Here is a 20,981-nt window from a genome sequence, read left to right as displayed (position 1 = left end):
AGTCAGAAGCAAAACACTTTTAAGGAGGGACAGGGTGAAAGGAGAGAAAGAAGAGAATGGTGGGGTGGAATGGAGGGAAGTACAGTTAGCAATAGTAACAATGAAAAAAATTTCTGAAGCAAGTTTTTCTGATAAGGGCCTCATTTCTCAAACATTTAGAGAACTGGGTCAAATTTATAAAAAATAAGAGCCATTCCCCAATTTATATCTGATCAAAAAACATGATTAGTTTTCAGATGAAGTAATCAAAACTATCTGTAGCCATATGAAAAAATGCTCTGACTCAAGGTTGACTGGAGAAATGCAAATTAAAACAATTCTGAGGTACTATACTGCCTCATACCTATTAGATTGGCTAATAGGATAGAAAAGGTAAATGACAAATGTTGGAGGGAATGTGGGAAAAATGAGACTTTATGCACTGTTGGTGGAGTTGTGAGTTGGTTTTGGCATTTGGTAGAACAATTTGGAACTATGCCCAAAGGGTTATAAAACCATGCATGCCCTTTGATGTAGCAATACTCTTATTAGGTCTGTATCCTCAAAGATATAAATGAAAAGGAAAAGGACCTACATGCACAAAAATATTTATAGCACCTCTTTTCTGGGGATAAAGAATTAGAAGTTGAGGGGATGCCCATCAATTGAGGGATGACTGAACAAGTTGTGGTATGTGATTATGATGAAATACCATTGTACTGTAAGAAATGATGAGCAGGATATTCTCAGAAACACCTGGAAAGACGTGCATGGGTTGATGCAAAATGAAGTGTACCATGTACAAAGTAATAACAGTATTGTAAGATGATAAGCCATGAATGATTTAGCTATTCTCAGCAAGACAACTATGAAGGACTTATAATGAAAAATGCTGTCCATCCCTAGAGAAAGAACTGATGGTGTCTGAATACAGATTGAAGCATAGCTTTAAAACTTTTCTTTATTTTCCTTGAGGAGTCCCCCTTCTTTGGCCTATGTTTTCTTTTACAACATGACTATTATGGAAATGTTTTGCTTGACTACACATGTATAACCCATGTCAAATTGCTTGTCTCCCCAATGAAAAGAGGTGGGGAGGGAAGAAGGGAGAGAATTTGGTACTCAATTTTAAAAACAAATGTTAAAACTTGTTTTTACATGTAACTGGTGAAAAATAAAAATAAAAAAAAAATTTAAAAAGAAAATCCTGAATTCAAATCCAGCCTCAGACGTTAACTGGCTCAGTGACCTTGGGCAAACCTTTTAACCTCAGTCTGCCTCAGTTTCCTCATCTGTAAAATGGGGATAATAAGAACACCTACCTCCCAGGGTTATTGTAAGGCTCAAATTAGATAATATTTGTAAAATACTTAGCACAGAGCCTGGCACATAGTAGCAACTTAAATGCTCATTTCTTTCCTTCCTTGTATTTCACAAATGAAGAATATGATACCCAGATAAAGTAGTTTACTCAAGATCACGTGTTATATTTAATGGTACATATAGGTCTCCTGATTCTCTTCCACTGCCATTTGGGAAAACTAGAGCCCTAGGCTAGGAATTCAGAATCTTTGGTTCTATTTAATGTCAACTATGCCCAAGAGCTCACATTCTCTCACTGTTCCTGCTGCACTCTTGGTTACTTGGTCCTACTTCTTGGCCTCAGTGAATGTGATGAGACTCAAAGGAGAGGATGGAGAGGCAGAGTTAGGTGGTAGGTAAAGTAAGCAGAATGCTAGACTTGGAGTCGTCATGGAAGACCTGGATTCTAATCCTGCCTCAGACCCTTACTACCTGTGTAACCTTCCTCAGCCTCAATTTTCCCATCTTTAAAGTGTAGATAATGCCTCACAGGGATGTTGTGCGGGCCAGATGAGAAAATTTATGTAAAGTGCTTTTCAAACCTCATAGAGGGCTATATAAATCCAAGCTATTAGCTACTATTATTAGGTGAAGTGTTTGAGCTCTTTGGTGAGGGGCCAGAAAAAATGAAATATATTAGGAAATATGATAGTCTTTAAAGATGTGATTGGCCAACCATAGCATGATGCTGCTGTGCTTCATGGGGTCCCTTCTGAGACACGAGTGATTCCGTGCAATGTCCCTTTTCCATTTTGTGCAGCTCAAGCTATTGCAATAGGATGGCCAGTGTCATTCAATTAATTTACAGTAGGACCAACACTAGACCCCAGCCTGTGTTGTCAGTCACTCTATCTTATGGACTGAATCTGCCAAGGACATCTTCTGGACAAAGGAGTCCTCCTGCTTGACTGTTCTCCTTTCCTTGCTCTCTTTTCTCCTAGCTTGCTGTGTGTTTCCTTTAGTTTTTTGGTCTTTGTCCAATGCTTTGTAATTCAACACACAGTATTTTGGAGACAATCCTGTCTGTTCCCTTCCCCTCCCCTTCCCCTCCCCCTCCCCCCTTCCCCTTCTCTTCCCTTCTCTTGCTTCCCTTTGCCTTCCTTTGCCTTTCCTTTCCTTTCCATTTTTTCTTCCCAGCCCCACCCCAGAAAAGAGAACTTTCTTTCTGTTTGTACTCACTTATTCAATTCTCAAACAATCCTTGGGAGAACTAGTGGGTGTGGTATTGGTAAACATGATGGATGCCAGTAAAAACTTTTGTGACTGAGACGTATTTTGAACCCAATCTGCCAAGTCATAAAGATTAAGACTGGAAGTCAGACGAGTTCTTCTTTAAGGTTCCTTTGAAATTTTGAGCCCTGTGCTTATTTTGTTAGAGAGGAGGTGGATCCTGGGGGAGAGGTTTTTATAGGCTCTTAGTAAAAAATCAGAGTGTGTGTGACCTATCTATTTATTCCATTATGGGAAGGATTTAAATGGGTTTTTATTTTTCTGCAGCTACTGTGAAGATGGTTTCATGCATTGTAGCACCAATGGACTTCCTGGTACCATGTTGCTAGATGCTATCTTTGACAGTCGCCCATCTTCTCGAAGTGAGTACAGCTAGACTGTGATGAGTCAGTGCATCCTTGTTTGCCCTCATTTACCACATTATCTGTATGTAATAGAAGGAGTGGCCAGTGAGGTCCCAGTCCTCAGAACAGGCTCTGCCTGCTACCTGAACTACAAAGAGACTTTGTAAACCAACTTGCAGAAATCTAAGAGGTAACTTCAACAAGCAGAGAATACTTTCCATGCTCTGAGCCCTGGGTAATCACTGACCAGACCCCTCGTTGTACTGACTTGCGTGTGCTTTCTGCATATACTTGCATTTGTGTGTCTAGAAAACTGAGACAAAAGCAAGGTTTCTTTTGGGTAGTCAGAGGGGAAAGATAGAGACTGAATTTTCTGTGTAATTGCATTAGTGCTTGTTAGTGAAATCACAATGTAGTTTGTGACCCAGGGCCTCCAAGACTCTGGACTCATATGTGCTGGTTTAAATACGGGGGGCTGATCCCAAGAAGGTCATTTTCTCTCTTTGCTTTCTTGCACTGGTGTTGCTCTAGGAAAATCTATTATACTTTTGGTTTAGTTCATATCTAGGTTTCCCCAAAAGTAGGTAAAATGGTCTCTTTCTGTAAGCATTCAAGGGAATAAAGGCAAAATTGGCCAAGGGACATCCATAGAGGAGGCCAAGATGGCAGGACAGAAGAAAATGGTATGGCTCAGCCCTACTATAGCATGAAGTAAATACCTAGTTACCATAACAGTTTACCTCGCTAGACTGGCTATGGGTATGATCCAGGTCGTTTGAGAGATGAAAGTGAAGGTGAAAGAATTTCTAAGAGTGAGGATAATCTCATTTGGAAGAGGCATAAAAACAAACAACCCTCAAACAAACAAACAAAATCTAACTGCCTGGTTGCTTGGCTACCAGTTGCTTTTAGAGGAAAGAAAAGGTGAGGGGGAATGAGCAGGTGGGCCTTACTTGGTTACAGAAGAAAAGGACTTCAACATAGTGAGATAAAGATAAAAAGTTCATTCTCTCTAATTCCTGTCCCTTCCCTCCAAATTAGAAAAAGGCTTCAAATGGGTCTATTCAAGCAGAGAAGGTTAACTTCTGAGGATTGAAGGAAAGGCCTTTCTTTCCAAGAAAAGGCTATTAACTAAGACCAGTCACACAGGGAAGGGACAAACATCAGTGTCCTTGGTGAAGGAAAAGCCACTCCAACTAGTCTGAATCTGAGAAAAGAGGTGTTATTCAGTCCCTGAGTTGTGTCTGACTCTTCACGACCCCATGGACCATACTGTCCATGGAGTTTTCTTGGCAAACTGGAGCGATTTGCCATTTTCTCCTCCAGTGGATTAAGTCAAACAGAGGTTAATTGATTTGCCCATGATCACATAGCTAGCAAGTGTCTGAAACCAGATTTGGACTCAGGCCTTCCTCACTCCAGGCCCAGTGCTCTATCCAGTGTGCCACCTAATTTCCTATAAGGAAAGGAATAGTTCAGGGCAAAAGAAAGACTCCCAGGACAAAGGAAACATCCTTAGCTCCATCTAATCCCAGAGTAGAGGAGACCTAGAGCTCAACTCCTGAGACATCAGCAATAAAACTAGGAGAAAAAAAAAGGATGATCTGAAATTTCCCCTGTGGTTGGATCCAGCAAACAATCATGTATATTCTTAACCTGTGTTTGAGAGGTAACTTTTTTGAGAAGAGCCTTTTAAAAGGCTGCATTTACTTTGCTGCTAGTACTTAAAAAACCCAAAACAATAAACATGGTAGGATTTTATATCCTATATTCTCTATAGCTTTTAGTCAATCTGTATGACTGTGAATGTGATCTGATACAGAAAATAATTTGCAAAATCTTTCTTTTCTCATATTTTAATTAAGGAGATGAGAAAATAGACATATTGACGAGTGATTGCTACATCCTCCTATCCTTCCCCTTTTTGGGAGTAATAACAATATTTATGATTTTCCCCAATCATTCTTGCCCTTTAATTGTCGATATTAAGTGAAATAAAACAGAAAGACATATAATCACCTGTTCAGAGCCCAAATGGAAGAATTATGCCCAATAGATGGTGAAGGCCTCTAAATGCTATGGTTTCTAAATGAAATGGTATTGATTGTAGCAATCTCCTGAAAGTATCGAACATCCCTGGTGAGACATGCTATTATTCAAAAGAGATCAGGTTAATAATCTGCATGGGAGAAACCCAATGGTTGAAGAATGTCCAGTATTGATATAACATTGAACTCAATCAATCCATTAATCAGTAAACATTTATTGTGTACTATGTGCCAGGCACTGTGCTGAGCATTAAGATTACAGAAACAGGCAAAAGACAAAGAACCTTGAGGGCTTCTGCCCTCAAGCAGCTTATAATCTAATAAGGAAGACTGTAATTGTAGTTGAGTCTATTATAATGGGCAGTATATTGAGTTAGCCCATCTTGAGTAGACATAACAAATGGACATTGAATGAGATCCAGAATTGAAAAGGAGAACGAGAATGGAAAAGGTCACAGCTGGGAAATCAGACAACATTTTCAACATTTCCAAGCTACTCTCAGACACAAAGGCCCATCTTTAAAACAATGATGATGATGATGATGATAATTTTCTCACAGTGATACAATCTAGTTGCAAATTCTAGAACTCTGTGATATATAAAAAAGTAAAAAAAATGCAGATCATATATCTGGCATGTAGTAACACTTAAGTACTATTTGACTGATTGGATACTAGGGATGCTTTGAGTGTAGAACTTACAAAATTTGGCAATTGATTATGTATGGTGTGGTAAGGGAGAGGAAAGAATTAAAGATGTCTCTGTGACTCTGAGGTTGAGGACCTGGGTGATTGGAAAGATGGTGGTATCCTTAGTAGAAGTGGGAAGGTTAGGAGAGAGGTGAATTTTGGAGAAAGATAATGAGATTTGTTTTAGATAAGCTGAATTTGAGATGGCAATAGGAAATCCATTTGGAAGTGTCTAACAGGCAATCAGTAGGCAGGTAGGTGGCACAGTGGATAGAGTGACCAGCCTAGAATTAGGAAAATCCATCTTTCTGAGTTCAAATCTTACTAGTTGTGTGATCCTAGGCAAGTCTTAACCCTATTTGCCTCAGTTGCCTCATCTGTAAATGAGTTGGAGAAGAAAATGGCAAACCACTCTGGCATCTTTGCCAAGAAAAGCCCAAATAGTGTCACAAAGAGTTGGACATGATTTATATAATAACCAAACAACCAACAGCAGCAAAATGTGGGACTGAAATTAGGGAAGTATGGAGCCGCATAGAATTGTGGGACAGTTAGAAATAATGATGGATTGGAAGACTGTGAACCTCAGTTCAAATTCTGGTCCTACTCCTCCTCATGTAACCACAGGCAAATCATGTAACCCCTGAGTCTTATTTTCCCTGTCTATAAAATGATGGAATTGGACCAAATGACCACCAGAGTCCTTTCCAACACTAAACTGATGATTTTATGATCCTTTATATAAGCTGGGAGTCACCTGTACAGATGTGTTTATGGAACCCATGGAAAATAGATGAGGATGGAAGGAGCAAGGGAGGGACAGAGAAAGGAAGAAAAAAGGGAGACAGAGAGAGGAGCAGGACAGGCATACAGAGACACAAAGACTGAGACAAAAAGACAGAGATAAATACATAGAAGAGGAAACTTAATTAACTGCAAGACCCAGATCAGGTTGAATGTTGTCTGATAAGTAGGTCTTCCTGTTCTACTGGAGTTGAAGGTGATAGTAAAACAGTCTTCTCTAGATCAATATAAGGGCCAGGGAAATCAGGAAGTAGAAAGGGGGAAGGATAAGAAGCATATGAGGAACCCAGTGCAGGAAGAAAGGAGTGCCGGTGCATGGCACCAACAACTGGAGCCTCGGGGAAATCTTTTGGGGGTAGCGCACAAGAGGAAGGGTAGATGACAGAAGCTGATTGTTGTGTATGTGATGCAAAATCTAAATTCTCCAAGTTAAATATGTCCTCTCTAGTTAAGAGCTAGGAATGAGGTAACTTGGCCAGCTGAAGAACAGGAAGATATTTCATAAGCATGAAGATATAAAACCCGAGGAAGACACCTTAGAAACATGGACACTCCCTAAATCCAGTGCCCAGAGAGGACACTGATTGAGAAAATCAAGACATGAAAGAGTTGTTCTTGGTCATGGTGGCTCTGATTGGCCTCACAGAAGTAAGATTAGCCTGATACTAAGGCAAAGTTCTACCCTAGCCAGAGCCTTCTTTTACATTCTCTATTGGGGTAGTGCCTAATGTTGTCACATAGCCAGCCCATCTATGAGAGCGACTAAGCTACAGAATCACAGAACCCATATTAATTGCAAACTCTGATTTTTTGTTTCCAAGTTAAAAGGAGCCTAAGTTGCCGGCCCCCCATGGTCAAGTTTGTGTGTCCTGCTGACAACCCCCAAGCTGAAGGGATTGAATGCACCAAGACCTGTCAGAACTATGATTTGGAGTGCGTTAGCCATGCTTGTGTCTCTGGATGCCTCTGTCCTCCAGGAATGGTAAGGTGGGGTTTCATTTGTGGCTAGGGAAAGGAGTGGATATCATGTGTCTCTGTTTTTTCCACCTTATCTTTCTGAAGGACAAAAAGCTGGAGTTTTAGGATTTGGTGAAGGAAGATTATCTCTCAGATCTCTATGACATTTCAGGATTCTATGAAATGAGTAATGAGAGGCAAAAAAAAAAAAAAAAAAGCATTTGAGATAGTTGACTACTTCTTCCTACTACATTGTCTACTTTTTTGATTCTCCTGTCTCTTGAACCAGTCTTTCCCTGTCTTTTCTTTATTTTATATTTTCTTCTTTATTACTAAATAGGGACATTTCTTAAAATGATTACAGCCTTAGCCCTTCCCCTCCTTCTCTCTGTTTTCTCCCATGAAAATCTTATCCATTTCCTTTGCTTTATATCCCTAGGCACATCACTCCCTGTTCTCTATTTATAGCTCCAAAATCTCTTCTAAACTCCAGACCCATATTGCCCGCTGCCAATAATGTGTCCTCGGCACCTTAAACTTCAGAATACCTCAAGATTTTCAAAGTTGTGCTTAGTATCTTTCCCTCCAAACCTGATCCCTGTCCTGACCTCACAATGCTTGTTAATGACTACCATTCTCTTTTTATATCAATTTAGAAAGCTTGTACCATCTTGACCTTTTTTTCACCATATATTTTCTCAGTTACCAAGTCCTGTCAAATTATCTTTCTTTCCATTTTTTGCCTCCATCCCTCTCTTATCTCCTCTCTTCCCTTGGCTTCCACCCTAACATACACTCAAATTTCTACTTCTCTGAATTAATGCAAAAGCATCCTAATGGGTCTTCTTATCTCCACTTTCAACACCCACCACTATCCTTCATATTGTTCAGTTGTTTTCCAGTCCTGTCTGACTCTTGGTGATCCCGTTTGGAATTTTCTTGGCAAACATACTGGAGTGGTTTGTCATTTCCTTCGCTGGTTCATTTTACAAATGAGGAAACTGAGACAAATAGCATTAAGTGACTTGCCCAGGGTCACACAGCTAGTAAGTATTAGAGGCCCAAATTTGAACTCAAGAAGATGAATGTTCCTGACTCCAGGCTAGGCACTGTATCTACCACACCACATGGCTGCCCTTCCATCCTTCATGCCCCAGCCAGAATCATCTTTCTTATAGATCAATTCATGTCACTTCTGTGCTCAGAAAGCTTGGATGGCTTCCTGTTACTCACTAAGTGAATTTTATATTTTCTTATTGGGCATTCATGGCCCTTCGCAATCTTTCCAGCCTTATCTTATATTTATTGGCTTCCTGCATTCTTTTGTGGTCCAACTCCACGCTCTAAAGTGGAATGTTTTTTGTTTAATAATAGGGCCAGACTCTTCTGACCTCTATGCTTCTTACTACTGTTTCTTATGCTTGAGAGTTCTCACTCTTTCTCTTCACCTCTTGGATTCCTTCCTAGTTTTTAAAGTCTAATTCAGAGTCTTCCTCCTCCTTGAAGTCTACCTGCCCTCATTTGTACTCTGGCCTATCAGTTATGACTTTCCCCCTTTGTTTTTGTATCTCTCTAGTGTACTTAGGTAAGATTGCTTATTGTGGTTATCAGTGTTTATGTCTTATCTTCTTCTTAGGTAAGCTTTGATAAGATAGTGGGCTATATCTTATCTAATCTAAACCTTTATCTCCCTCAACACCAAGCACACTGTTGACACTGGTTATGTAAAAAGTATGACTGCTAGGTGCTGAGAATATTAAAAAAAATTGGAAATGATTCCTGTTCTCAAAGAGCTTATGATCAATTTCCCTGGATTTTTCTCATCTATGTGATATCACTGATACTATATGTTTATAGCATAGAAGTAGGGGATACATGTCTAGGGATTTAAAAGGGAGAGCCCTGGCTAACTATGTTGGGCTATTAATAATTCCTGGATACTCAGTTATTTGTCGCTAGACTTTTGCAAAGTAATATTTGATAGGAAAGATGAAATTTCAGGCTTGCAAAGAGTTTTATATATTCCATGCCTCCCATCTCCAAACCCTTCTGAATTTGCCAGGAGAGCCACTAGGGAGTACTTCTTGACAATTCTCTTCTGAGCTATAGTTCCCTACCAGACCTCTGAGAAGACTGAAAACTTAGTAGAAATAGTTCAGGGGCCTTATTGATATTTATACAACCTACCTATGGTGCCCACAGGAAGCCTTGTTTTTTATGCCTTAGCATAAGGGAATTATTTAGAATGGATGGTACTTTAGTTAAATGAAATCTGACAGGTATTTTTTGGACACCATATGTGAGGAACTGTGCTAGATGCTGCCTAGTTCAAAGACAAAGGATTCAAAATCTTCCTTGTGCTTGGAGTGTTTATAGTCTAAAATCTAGACTGAAAACCTCAGGTCTGTGAAAGCACCAGAAAAATGAAGGAGGGCATAGGGTGACAAGGAGTTTCCTGCCACCTTTAGCATCTTTCCTGGAGGACTCAGAATCTTTAATAAATATAACTTTATTCCTTCTCACACAATCCATAGAAGATCCAATTCTTTTCATATGAGAAAGGAAATGAGGTTTGGAGAGAGGAAAGAGGTTTTTAAGCATCATCTAGGATACTGGATTAATTCTAGGAATAGGAATTATTCCTAGCTCCTTCAGAATGAATCTCAATGAAGTTGTTGTGGTTGGATTTAATTTTTTTTTTGGTAGAGACAGTGAGAATAAACATGATTAAATATTAATAAGCACAATGATAATTTTTATTATTCCAAATCCTAAGTGGATGGCCAGTCTAAAGGAATAAAATGAAGATATATTGGGGATTCCTTATCCTTGGCATGGATTCAGAGGAAAGAGCTGAATACTTGTCAGATAACTGGGAGATTTGTACCCCAACAATAGGTAGTTATGATGTACTTAGCTGGTGTCCGTGTTGTTACAGATTGGATTATTGTTTGATTCAGATCATTAGAAAATAAGATTAATGTGCAGTTTGTTGTGATTGAATTAACCAGAATAATGAAAACAAAGTATTATTTTTAAAAATATTCTCTTTTATTTTTTCATTCTTTTGATTTTGTTTGACTGATTCTTGAAGTTTCATAGAGTCATTAGCTTCCACTTGTCCGATTCTGTTTTCTCCAGTTAGCTTTTGTATCTCCTTTTCCATTTGACCAATCCTACTTTTTAAGGAATTGTTTTCTTCAGTGTACTCTTTTTCTATTTTGTCAATTGTATTTTTAAAGAAATTGTTCAATTTTTCTTCTCCCTCTCTTATTTGACTTTTAAAATCCTTCTCAAGCTCCTCCAAGAAGATTTTTTGGGCTTGAGACCAATTCATATTCCCCTTTGACGTTTTGGATGTGGGAATATTGACAATATTGTCCTCTCCTTAATTTGCGTTTTGATCTTCCTTCTCCCCATAATAATTCTCTATGGTTATTGCTTTCCTTTGTTGCTTTTATCTTGTGGTGTTTGCCTTTTTCCTGCCTTTTACAGTTGATCTCTGCTTCTGAGACACAGGGTCACTGACTCACATTTCTTGTGCTGCGGGCTAGGGTCCTGGTTACTGGCTTTGTGTGCTAGGGCCTCAGGTGCTGGCAGTTGGAGACTGTAGAAGTCTGGTAGACTGTAGGGGTGCTGAGCTGGAGTTGCTGGTGGTGCCTGGTGTGTGCAAAGGCCAGGGGGATTTTTCTATATTTTCTACATTTCTCTGGGGTTACAATGAAGCTCATGGGGTGGGGGTGGGAGTGGTCTGTCCACTTGTGGTCACTTCCTCACCTGGAGTTCTACTAGAGTACAGGTATGCTCAACTGCTGGTGGGCGCCTGTCTGCCAGTGTTTGTAGTGGTTCCCCACGCTAGTGTCTGCCAATTCTCCTTGCTGTGCCAAGGCATGTGAGGGTCCTGGTGTTGGTGCTTGCCTGCTCCACCACCTTGGGGCTCAGGATCTCTCACTGGTTTCCTGAGGTGGGGCTTGCCACTGGCTTGCCAGGATGCCTCTGGTCCTGGATTGGATCCCTTCCACCACAGCAAGAAGGACCTTTCCCATTAATCCCCCTAGCCTCTCCAGATAAAAGACTATTGCATCTCATCTTTCTACTGACTCCACTCTTCCAGTATTTTTCCTGGAACAATATTCTCTGGGTTTTTCAAGGTCTATAAGGGAGGGTGAGAGTGACTTATTGGTTACTCTGTCATCTTGTCTTTCGGAAGTTGAAGTAGATGACTTTCACACAATTTGTCTGTGGGCTGATAGTTACCACTGTTGCCACTACTGCTGCCACCAATTCAGTCACTTCCAATGTCTGCTCCTGGTTTGCTGGGGATGGGTTGTACTGGCAAGCATATGCTAGACTGTGCTTCTCTCTCACCCAGGACCAATGGACCCCTCCTGCTGACCTTCTAAACTATCTTTTGCACCTGTGCACTGAGAGTATTGTGAACTGCCACTGCTGTCAGTGACTCAGTCCCCTGAGTCGTGCTTCACTTTTGCTGGTGCTAGGTCTGTGCCAGCTGGTGTGACCTGTGCTGGACTGCCCTCCTCTCTCAACCTGGTACAACAACAGACCTTTCCTGTTGACCTTCCAGGTTGTCTTGCACTAGACATTTTTCACTCTTTTTGTGGGTTCTGCTGCTCTAGAATTTGTTCAGTCCTATCTTCTAAGGGTTATTTTTCCTGGTGAAGAAAATAGAAATTAGTGAGAAGAATAGTTATACCTTCACTGTGTCATCTATTTTTGTCCTGTGATCCTTCACTATAGCCAAGCTTCAAACCGAAATAACAGCACAACCTCCTTTTTATCATACTCAATATCAACTTTGGGTTGAAGTGAGATTTACAACACTTGACATTATCTTATTGTATCTGTGATAATCTTTTGTGTTGCTCCTTAGTCACCTATTCTCGCCTTCATCTCCTACTCATTTGCCTTTACAAAAGATGTTTATTGTGTTCCCCATACATACAAAATGATTTCTATAGATGGCTCTCCACTTTATGTTTCACCAGGATCTTTTGTGTTACCAGAATTTTATTCTCCAGGGCTCTTCCTTAACTCTTCCTGAGTTCAAATGTGGCCTCAGACACTTGCCAGCTCTGTGACCCTGGGCAAATCACCCTGTTTGCCTCAGTTTCCTCCTCTGTAAATGAGCTGGAGAAGAATATGGCAAGCCATTCCATGTATCTTTGCCAAGAAAACCCCAAAATGAGGTCATGAAGAATCAGACATGATTGAAAATGACTGAACCACAAATTCCTTTGTAATGTCACTTTGCGTCTCTTTTAATTTTTTTCTGTGTATATACTATTTCTCCCCAGTAGAATATAAGCTACTTGAGGGCAAGGACTGTTTTCTTTTTTGTTCTTGTATCCCCAGCATCCAGCACAGAGAAGACCCTTAAAAAAGGCTTTTGGAATTGAAGCAAACTCCTGAACTAAGCATCTTTTGTTCTTTGGCATCCCAGTATTACCTGTTTCATCCACAGGGTGGTGACAGAGTACAGCTGGCTAAGTTATTGTTAGCAAGATGTTCAACTCTGCAAGGGACCTTGGAGATCACTCAGTCCAGCTTCCCTCATTTTGCGTCTGGGGAAATTGAGGCCTAGGGAGGTTAAGTGACCTATAGTGTCACTTATATACAATTATACACAATTATATTATATATAGTATAATATAATAATGTAAACATTCAATATATAATTATATACAATAGAGCCCACAAAGCCATCTCTAAGGACTTAATTGCAGTTCTAGTTGTCAAATACATGATATTGGCCAGTTTGACAGTACTTTTTGGTTCAAAATGGATGCTTATGACTGATGTTTGTGTTATGGTTACTTAAAAAAAATTGTTTCAATAGTCTTAGTTATCCCCAGCTAGTTCCAGATTGCCTACTCCATCATCCATACTCCCTATTCTTTAATCTCTTTCTATTTGCTGGTTCTTTCCTTGCTGCCTACCAACACATGCGTGCCCCACCCCACATCCTTAAAAATATTTTCACTTGCTCCAGTCACCCCTGATACTTTGTCTTTTCAACATTTTTTCCTCGTCTTTTTAACATTCATTTTTTTAAAATTTTGAGTTCCAAATTCTCTCCTTTCCTCCTTCCTCCTGCCCACCCATTGAGAAAGCAATATGATATAAATTATGCATGTGAACTCATGCAAAGCATATTTTCTTATTGGCCATGTTGGAAAAAACAGCAAAGAAAAAAGCAAGAAAAATAAAGAAGGTGAAAAGAGGGGGGCGGAGCCAAGATGGCGGAGTAAAAACACGCACATACACATAGCTCTGAACCCACAACCCACAGAACAGCTACAGGGGAGTAACTCATGGCGAATTCTGCACCCAGAGGCCACGGAATATTGGAGCGAGGGAGATTTCTGTTCCGGAGGGACCTGCAAACCTCTCGCGGGGGGTCCTTCGCGCCACGGACTGGGCGCCGGGACTGGGAGCTGAGGGCAGCCCTGCCGCGGCTGCGGCACCGAGAGGAAAAGATCTGAGGGGGCTTCGGGGACGGGATGTCCAGCGGCCACGCGGGTCCCTCCACCCACAGAGGGACTTGCAAACCTCTCGCAAAAGGTCCGTCGTGCTGCAGACGTGGAGCCCAGCCCAGCCCAGACCTGCTGCGGCCACAGCACCAAGAGAAACAGACCCGAGCAGGCTTCAGGGACAGAATCTCCAGCGGCCACACAAGCCCCTCCGCCCACAGGTGATGGGGGTCGGTGAGAGAGTCTCTTTGGTGGGTCGAGAAGGGAGTGGGGTGCCCCCATGATTCGGGCCCCCCAGGGAGGTAGAAGCTGAGAGGCGGCTGCAGACTGGGGCTCCCCAAGCAGGCGGGAGCCTGAATCCATTGTGGAAGGTCTGTGCATAAACCCCCTGAGGGAACTGAGCCTGAGAGGTGGCCCTGCCCCGACCTGACCACCTGAACATAATCTCATACTGAATAGCAGCCCTGCCCCCGCCAAAAGCCCTAAGGCTGGAAGCAGCATTTGAATCTCAGTCCCCAAACGCTGGCTGGGAGGATCAGGAGGCGAAGTGGGTGTGAGGAGAATATTCAGAGGTCAAGTCACTGGCTGGGAAAATGCCCAGAAAAGGGAAAAGAAATAAGACTATTGAAGGCTACTTTCTTGGAGAACAGGCATTTCCTCCCTTCCTTTCTGATGAGGAAGAACAATGCTTCCCTTCAGGCAAAGACACAGAAATCAAGGCTTCTGTGTCCCAGCCCACCCAATGGGCTCAGGCCATGGAAGAGCTCAAAAAGAATTTTGAAAATCAAGTTAGAGAGGTGGAGGAAAAACTGGGAAGAGAAATGAGAGAGATGAAAGAAAAGCATGAAAAGCAGATCAGCTCCCTGCTAAAGGAGACCCAAAAAAGTGTTGAAGAAATTAACACCTTGAAAACTAGCCTAACTCAATTGGCAAAAGAGGCTCAAAAAGCCAATGAGGAGAAGAATGCTTTCAAAAGCAGAATTAGCCAAATGGAAAAGGAGATTCAAAAGCTCACTGAAGAAAATAGTTCTTTCAAAACTAGAATGGCACAGATGGAGGCTAAGGACTTTGCGAGAAAGCATGATATCACAGAACAAAGAGAGAAGAATGGAAAAATGGAAGATAATGTGAAATATCTCATTGGAAAAACAACTGACCTGGAAAATAGATTCAGGAGAGACAATTTAAAAATTTTGGGACTACCTGAAAGCCATGATCAAAAGTAGAGCCTAGACATCATCTTCCATGAAATTATCAAGGAAAACTGCCCTGAGATTCTAGAACCAGAGGGCAAAATAAATATTCAAGGAATCCACAGAACACCGCCTGAAAGAGATCCAAAAAGAGAAACTCCTAGGAACATTGTGGCCAAATTCCAGAGTTCCCAGGTGAAGGAGAAAATATTGCAAGCAGCTAGAAAGAAACAATTCAAGTATTGTGGAAATACAATCAGGATAACACAAGATCTAGCACCCTCTACATTAAGGGATGGAAGGGCATGGAATAGGATATTTCAGAAGTCAAAGGAACTAGGACTAAAACCAAGAATCACCTACCCAGCAAAACTGAGTATAATACTTCAGGGGAAAAAATGGTCTTTCAATGAAATAGAGGATTTTCAAGCATTCTTGATGAAAAGACCAGAGCTGAAAAGAAAATTTGACTTTCAAACACAAGAATGAAGAGAACCATGAAAAGGTGAACAGCAAAGAGAAGTCATAAGGGACTTACTAAAGTTGAACTGTTTACATTCCTACATGGAAAGACAATATTTGTAACTCTTGAAACATTTCAGTATCTGGGTACTGGGTGGGAGTACACACACACACATGCACACACGCACACATACATAGAGGCAGAGTGCACAGAGTGAATTGAAGAGGATGGGATCATATCTTAAAAAAAAAATGAAATCAAGCAGTGAGAGAGAAATATATTGGGAGGAGAAAGGGAGAAATGGAATGGGGCAAATTATCTCTCATAAAAGAGGCAAGCAAAAGACTTATTAACGGTGGGATAAAGAGGGGAGGCAAGAGAAAAACATGAGGTCTACTCTCATCACATTCCACTAAAGGAAAGAATAAAATGCACACTCATTTTGGTAGGAAAACCTATCTCACAATACAGGAAAGTGGGGGACAAGGGGACAAGCAGGGTGGGGGGGATGACAGAAGGGAGGGCATGGGGAGGAGAGTGCAATTCGAGGTCAACACTCATGGGGAGGGATAGGATCAAAAGAGAATAGAAGTAAAGGGGGACAGGATAGGATGGAGGGAAATATAGTTAGTCCTATACAACACAACTATTATGGAAGTCATTTGCAAAACTACACAGATTTGGCCTATATTGAATTGCTTGCCTTCCAAAGGAAAGGGATGGAGAGGGAGGGAGGTAAAGAAGTTGGAACTCAAAGTGTTAGGATCAACTGTAATGTTCTTACCACTAGGAAATAAGAAATACAGGTAAAGGGGTATAGAAAGCTATCTGGCCCTACAGGACAAAAGAGAAGACGGAGACAAGGGCAGAGAGGGATGATAGAAGAGAGAGTAGATTGGTCACAGGGGCAATTAGAATGCTTGGTGTTTGGGGGTGGAGGGGATAAAAGGGGAGAAAATTTGTAACCCAAAATTTTGTGAAAATGAATGTTAAAAGTTAAATAATAAAAAAAAAAAGAAGGTGAAAAGAGTATGTTTCAATGTGCATCCAGAGTGTACCAGTTCTCTCTGTGGAGGTGGACAGTATTTTTCATCCTAAGTCCTTTGGAATCGTCTTGGATCCTCATCTTGATCAGAGTATCTTCTACCTCTTCTTGATCAAATCTTTGACAAAACTGGCAAAGCTAGATACTTCTATTTATTCTCCTCTTACTCATTTTTAAACCTTCTGCAGTCTGGCTTTCAACCTCATTATTCAACGAAACCACTCTCTCCAACATCACCAATTATCTCTTAATTACCAGATTTGATGGCCTTTTCTCAATCCTCATCCTTCTTGACTTTTCTGAAGCTTTTGTCACTGTTAATCGTTCTCTTCCTGATATTCTCTTCTGTCCTGCTTCTTCTACTGTATAACCATTCCTCAGTCTCCTTTGCTGCATCTTGTCTCTTCTCCAGTGATATTATTTCACTTGGTAAATCCCACTAATTCCTATGGCTTCAACGATCATCTCTATGCAGATAATTCTCAGGTCTGTTTATACAGCCTTAACTTTTCCCCTGACTTGCAGTCTCGAATCTCCAGCTACTTTTCGGACATCTCAAACTGGAGATCCCATAGATAATTCAAACTCAGGCATCAGGCAGAGTTGCACATGCTCTGAGAATGGGGCTCATGTTGACCAAGGTCCCATTACACTTAGAAAATTTCCTATACTTTCTGAAGTTCTTACTTCGTAAAACTGACAGAAATCATGCCAATAGAAGATTCATTTAGGTTAATAATCATGTTCTTTTACAAGGCAAATGCCCCTGAGAGAGTAAAGTGGAATCATCTGGAACTCATAATTTAACCCTACTCTTTCTTTTGAGTACCAATCATGTATCACTAACTGAATATTAGATATTTACAAATAGATGTTCTGGAGCCATCTCAACCTCGGTGTGCCCCAAACAAAACTCATCATCTTTCTCTAAAAGTCCAACTCTTTTTTGAACTTGAATTAATGAATGACATAGCAGTTATTAAAGGCTTACTATTTGCTAAGCCTAGTGGCACTAATAAAAAAGAGAGACAATCCCTGTCCTCAAAGAGCTTGTAATGGGGAAACAAAAAATATAGGAGAGTGATGGTTAGGGAAGGAGAAAGTCACAGTTGTGGTCAATGGAGCCTTAAAACAATTGAATAGAAGGAATGGAGGTGTGTGTGTGTGTGTGGGGGGGGCATAAGACTGAGGGGAAGAACGTTAGTGTGAGTGGCATAGCACCAATAATAAGATAGGGATGACTTGATATAGTGAGCTCCCATCAATCAACATGGGCCCAGGGTGGGAGCTGGAGGTCCACCAATCAACGTGGCCCCAGGGTGGGAGCTGGAGGTCCACCAATCAATGTGGCCCCAGGGTGGGAGCTGGAGGTCCAATTGGGAGAGTACAGCAGGAGGAGTGGTAATCCTATTTCTGCCAAGGGCACTTTCATCCTCTACTTACCCAAGTTTACACCTACAGTGTCACCTTTCTGAGCTTTAGTTTCCTCACCTGCAAAATGCAAAATTGTTCTTCATGCATAGGTTGTTGTGAGCTTTTTAAGGTTTAATGCATTATTTAAATACAAGATATTGTTCTTAAAGAATCCATATTCTAAAACATGTCTTGGTACTAAGACGGTGATAGTCACAATGAAGTGAAATCATTAGCATATATCTTTCTTGCTAATAGAGGCTTGACTGAACTGACTGGATGTGAAAAGTGAGAAGAGCACTGGGTGACTAATGATCCAGAACTAAATGTGATCATTAGTTCTGTACTTGGAGGGAGGAAGGAGAGCCTCAGAACCTAAATGGACTCCTAAATGGAACTAAGGCAGGGTGGTTTAATTTAACAAAATGATGATAAGAAAAGCCACACTAACACATTTTCATAGTGCTTTTATTGGCATGAAAAGAACACTAGCCTAGGAGAGTAAGAGTCAGGAGACGTGGAATCTAGACCACTATCCTTTAATATTGACTTTGGACAAGTAATGTCATTTCTCTGGAAGTAAGCTGCCGCATTTGAAAAATGAGGGGGTGGTGATCAGATAACTCAATATGGTGAAATAACTCACTCAAGGTCATAGCCTTCTAGATGACTTTGAAGTTTGCTTTTAGCTCTGATATCACAATTAGCCACAGTTAGGTGGCACAGTGGATAGAGTGCTAAACCTGGAATCAGGAAGATATGAATTCAAATCTGGCTGTAAACACTATCTGCGTGACCAGGGCAAATCACTTAACCTCTGTTTGCTTCAGTTTCCTCATTTGTAAAATAAGAAGAACACCTCCCTTCCTAGGTTGTTGTGAAGGTCAAATGAGATAATATTTTAATGCCCTCGGCACATAGTAGGTGATATGTAATTTCTAATTGATGATGGAATTTCATAGCTAGAAGGACTTTCTAGTTCAACCTGGACCTGAACAAGAGTCCCCTCCCCACCATATCCCCCTAAAATGGTCTTCCAACCTCCAAGTGGAGACCTCCAGTGACATTATAGGAGACTGTGATTCTAGTCTATGGTTCTGTGATCTGTCCTAGTTCTGACTTGCATTCTTATGGGTTGGGACCTAACCCTATTGGCCCTGAGGCATGTATATGTGTATGTGTACATCTACAGATTTCCCAGAGAATGGGTCCCTTACCTTTTGTGCATTTATCCCATCTTTCCTAGGAATAATCTCTGACTCCTAGAGTTAGAGGACACTTTGAGTGGGGAAATCGATGAATCAGAATAAATCTACATGTATGTTTAAAAAATTTCTTGCCCTTTTCTTTTCTTTAACTGATATTTTCCCCCAACTAGGGCCCCACTATCCTTGTAGCCCTAGTATTGGTTAGTGGCTCATTTTACCATAACTAAATCAACAGACATTAAAAGTGCCATTCCCTGACTACTTTTTAAAGAGGCCTATTCACTCAATGGGCATTACCTCCCTCTAAGTGAGTTACCTATAAAGGCCAGCCTAAATAGGCCAAGGTTTCCCATTGCATCCTGGCCATCTCCAGTCATCCTGATGAATATCTGGTCGCTGGACCCAGATGACTCAGGAGGAGAAAGTGAGATTGGTGACCTTGTGCAGCCCTCACTCACTCAAAACAAAGTCAAGTTCAAGCCATGTCATCATTTCTCTGATGGCATGCTCTTCTTTGAAAATGAAGGACAAACACACACACACAGACAGATTTTTACTGCAGTGAGGTTTCAGGTGAGTCATTGTCACCCACAAAACGTCTGGGTTCTGTCTCTTTTAGGTCCGGCATGGAAACAGATGTGTCGCCCTAGAAAGATGTCCCTGCTTCCACAAGGGCAAAGAATATGACCCAGGAGAAATGGTGAAAATAGACTGTAATACTTGGTAAGGTGTAGTATGGGGATAATATAGGGTGTGAAAAAGGGGGGAGAAGAAATGGGAGGCATTATGATGACAATTGAGAAGGACAGTCAGGAAAATCAGGGACTTCCCGTCTTCATTTTGTGGGAATTTACATACCTCTTTCCCTCTCCCTATGACCTGTAAAATGGAAAGACTCTTTTTTTTTTACTTACGCCCCTCTTTATTTCCAAAAGAGTATATTATAGTAATGTCCATAGTTTCTATGCAAGTATTATTAGACTCTCAAAATATTTTGTATATTCTGTAATTATTTTATTTTATTTATTTTTATTAATTTATTTTTAATTTTCAACATTCATTTCTGTAAGTTTTAAATGTTCTCCTCCCTCCCCCCTCCCCTCAAGATAACATGCAATCTGACATAGGCTCTATACATACATTCTGATATAGGCTCTACACATATGTGGAAAGAGAGACTCTTAAGGAATACCTTCATCACCTCTAAATGTCACAGAAACCTAGAGTAGCACATGTGCTCTGGTCTTCTTTCTTGGAGCCAGCCCTGTTAGACCACTCCTCAGCCTTCTGGGGGGTGCACTGAGGAATTAGGCTGTCTCTTCTCTACTGCTATTACCTTGAGACCTTAGCATCTCTATTCACCTCTACTGTTACAAAGGCCAATGACTTAGTACCCAAATTCCATCCAAACACTTAGACTAATTTAAGTATAAATTATCTTTTACAAAAGATATTTACCTTCAAAGGTATTGTTATAATTTTATAACATTTCCCCTAACAACTCAAGGACACACTCTCCTCTAAGCCCCTTTTCCCTCTATCTTTGGGGGAGTCAGCTTAAAACTTACTTCAATTCATATATAACATTGATCCTTTCAAGTAACTATCCAAAGTTAGCATCTAAACTGTAGGAGTTCTTGTCTAAGCTCCTGCTGGGCTAGATTCCCAAAGGTTATGCCATTGTTCCATGGAAGTATTGATGCCTGAGTTGACTATAGCCCTTGGCCTCTACTCTGATCTGTCTATACTCTCAA

General features: G+C 40.8%; 1 protein-coding gene across 1 annotated transcript in view; it reads left to right on the top strand.

Annotated features, from left to right (window-relative positions):
* Nucleotides 1-20,981, top strand: part of VWF (von Willebrand factor) — a 213,489-nt gene that overhangs the window by 95,449 nt on the left and 97,059 nt on the right. The window contains exons 17-19 of the mRNA XM_072653709.1: nt 2,839-2,933; nt 7,279-7,439; nt 19,847-19,950. Of these exons, the coding sequence (XP_072509810.1) occupies nt 2,839-2,933; nt 7,279-7,439; nt 19,847-19,950 (360 nt within the window). The remainder of the gene's footprint in view (nt 1-2,838; nt 2,934-7,278; nt 7,440-19,846; nt 19,951-20,981) is intronic.

This window comes from Notamacropus eugenii, chromosome 3 (assembly GCF_028372415.1).
Source record: "Notamacropus eugenii isolate mMacEug1 chromosome 3, mMacEug1.pri_v2, whole genome shotgun sequence".
Taxonomy (NCBI): domain Eukaryota; kingdom Metazoa; phylum Chordata; class Mammalia; order Diprotodontia; family Macropodidae; genus Notamacropus; species Notamacropus eugenii.
This window is presented reverse-complemented; position numbering and strand designations above follow the sequence as displayed.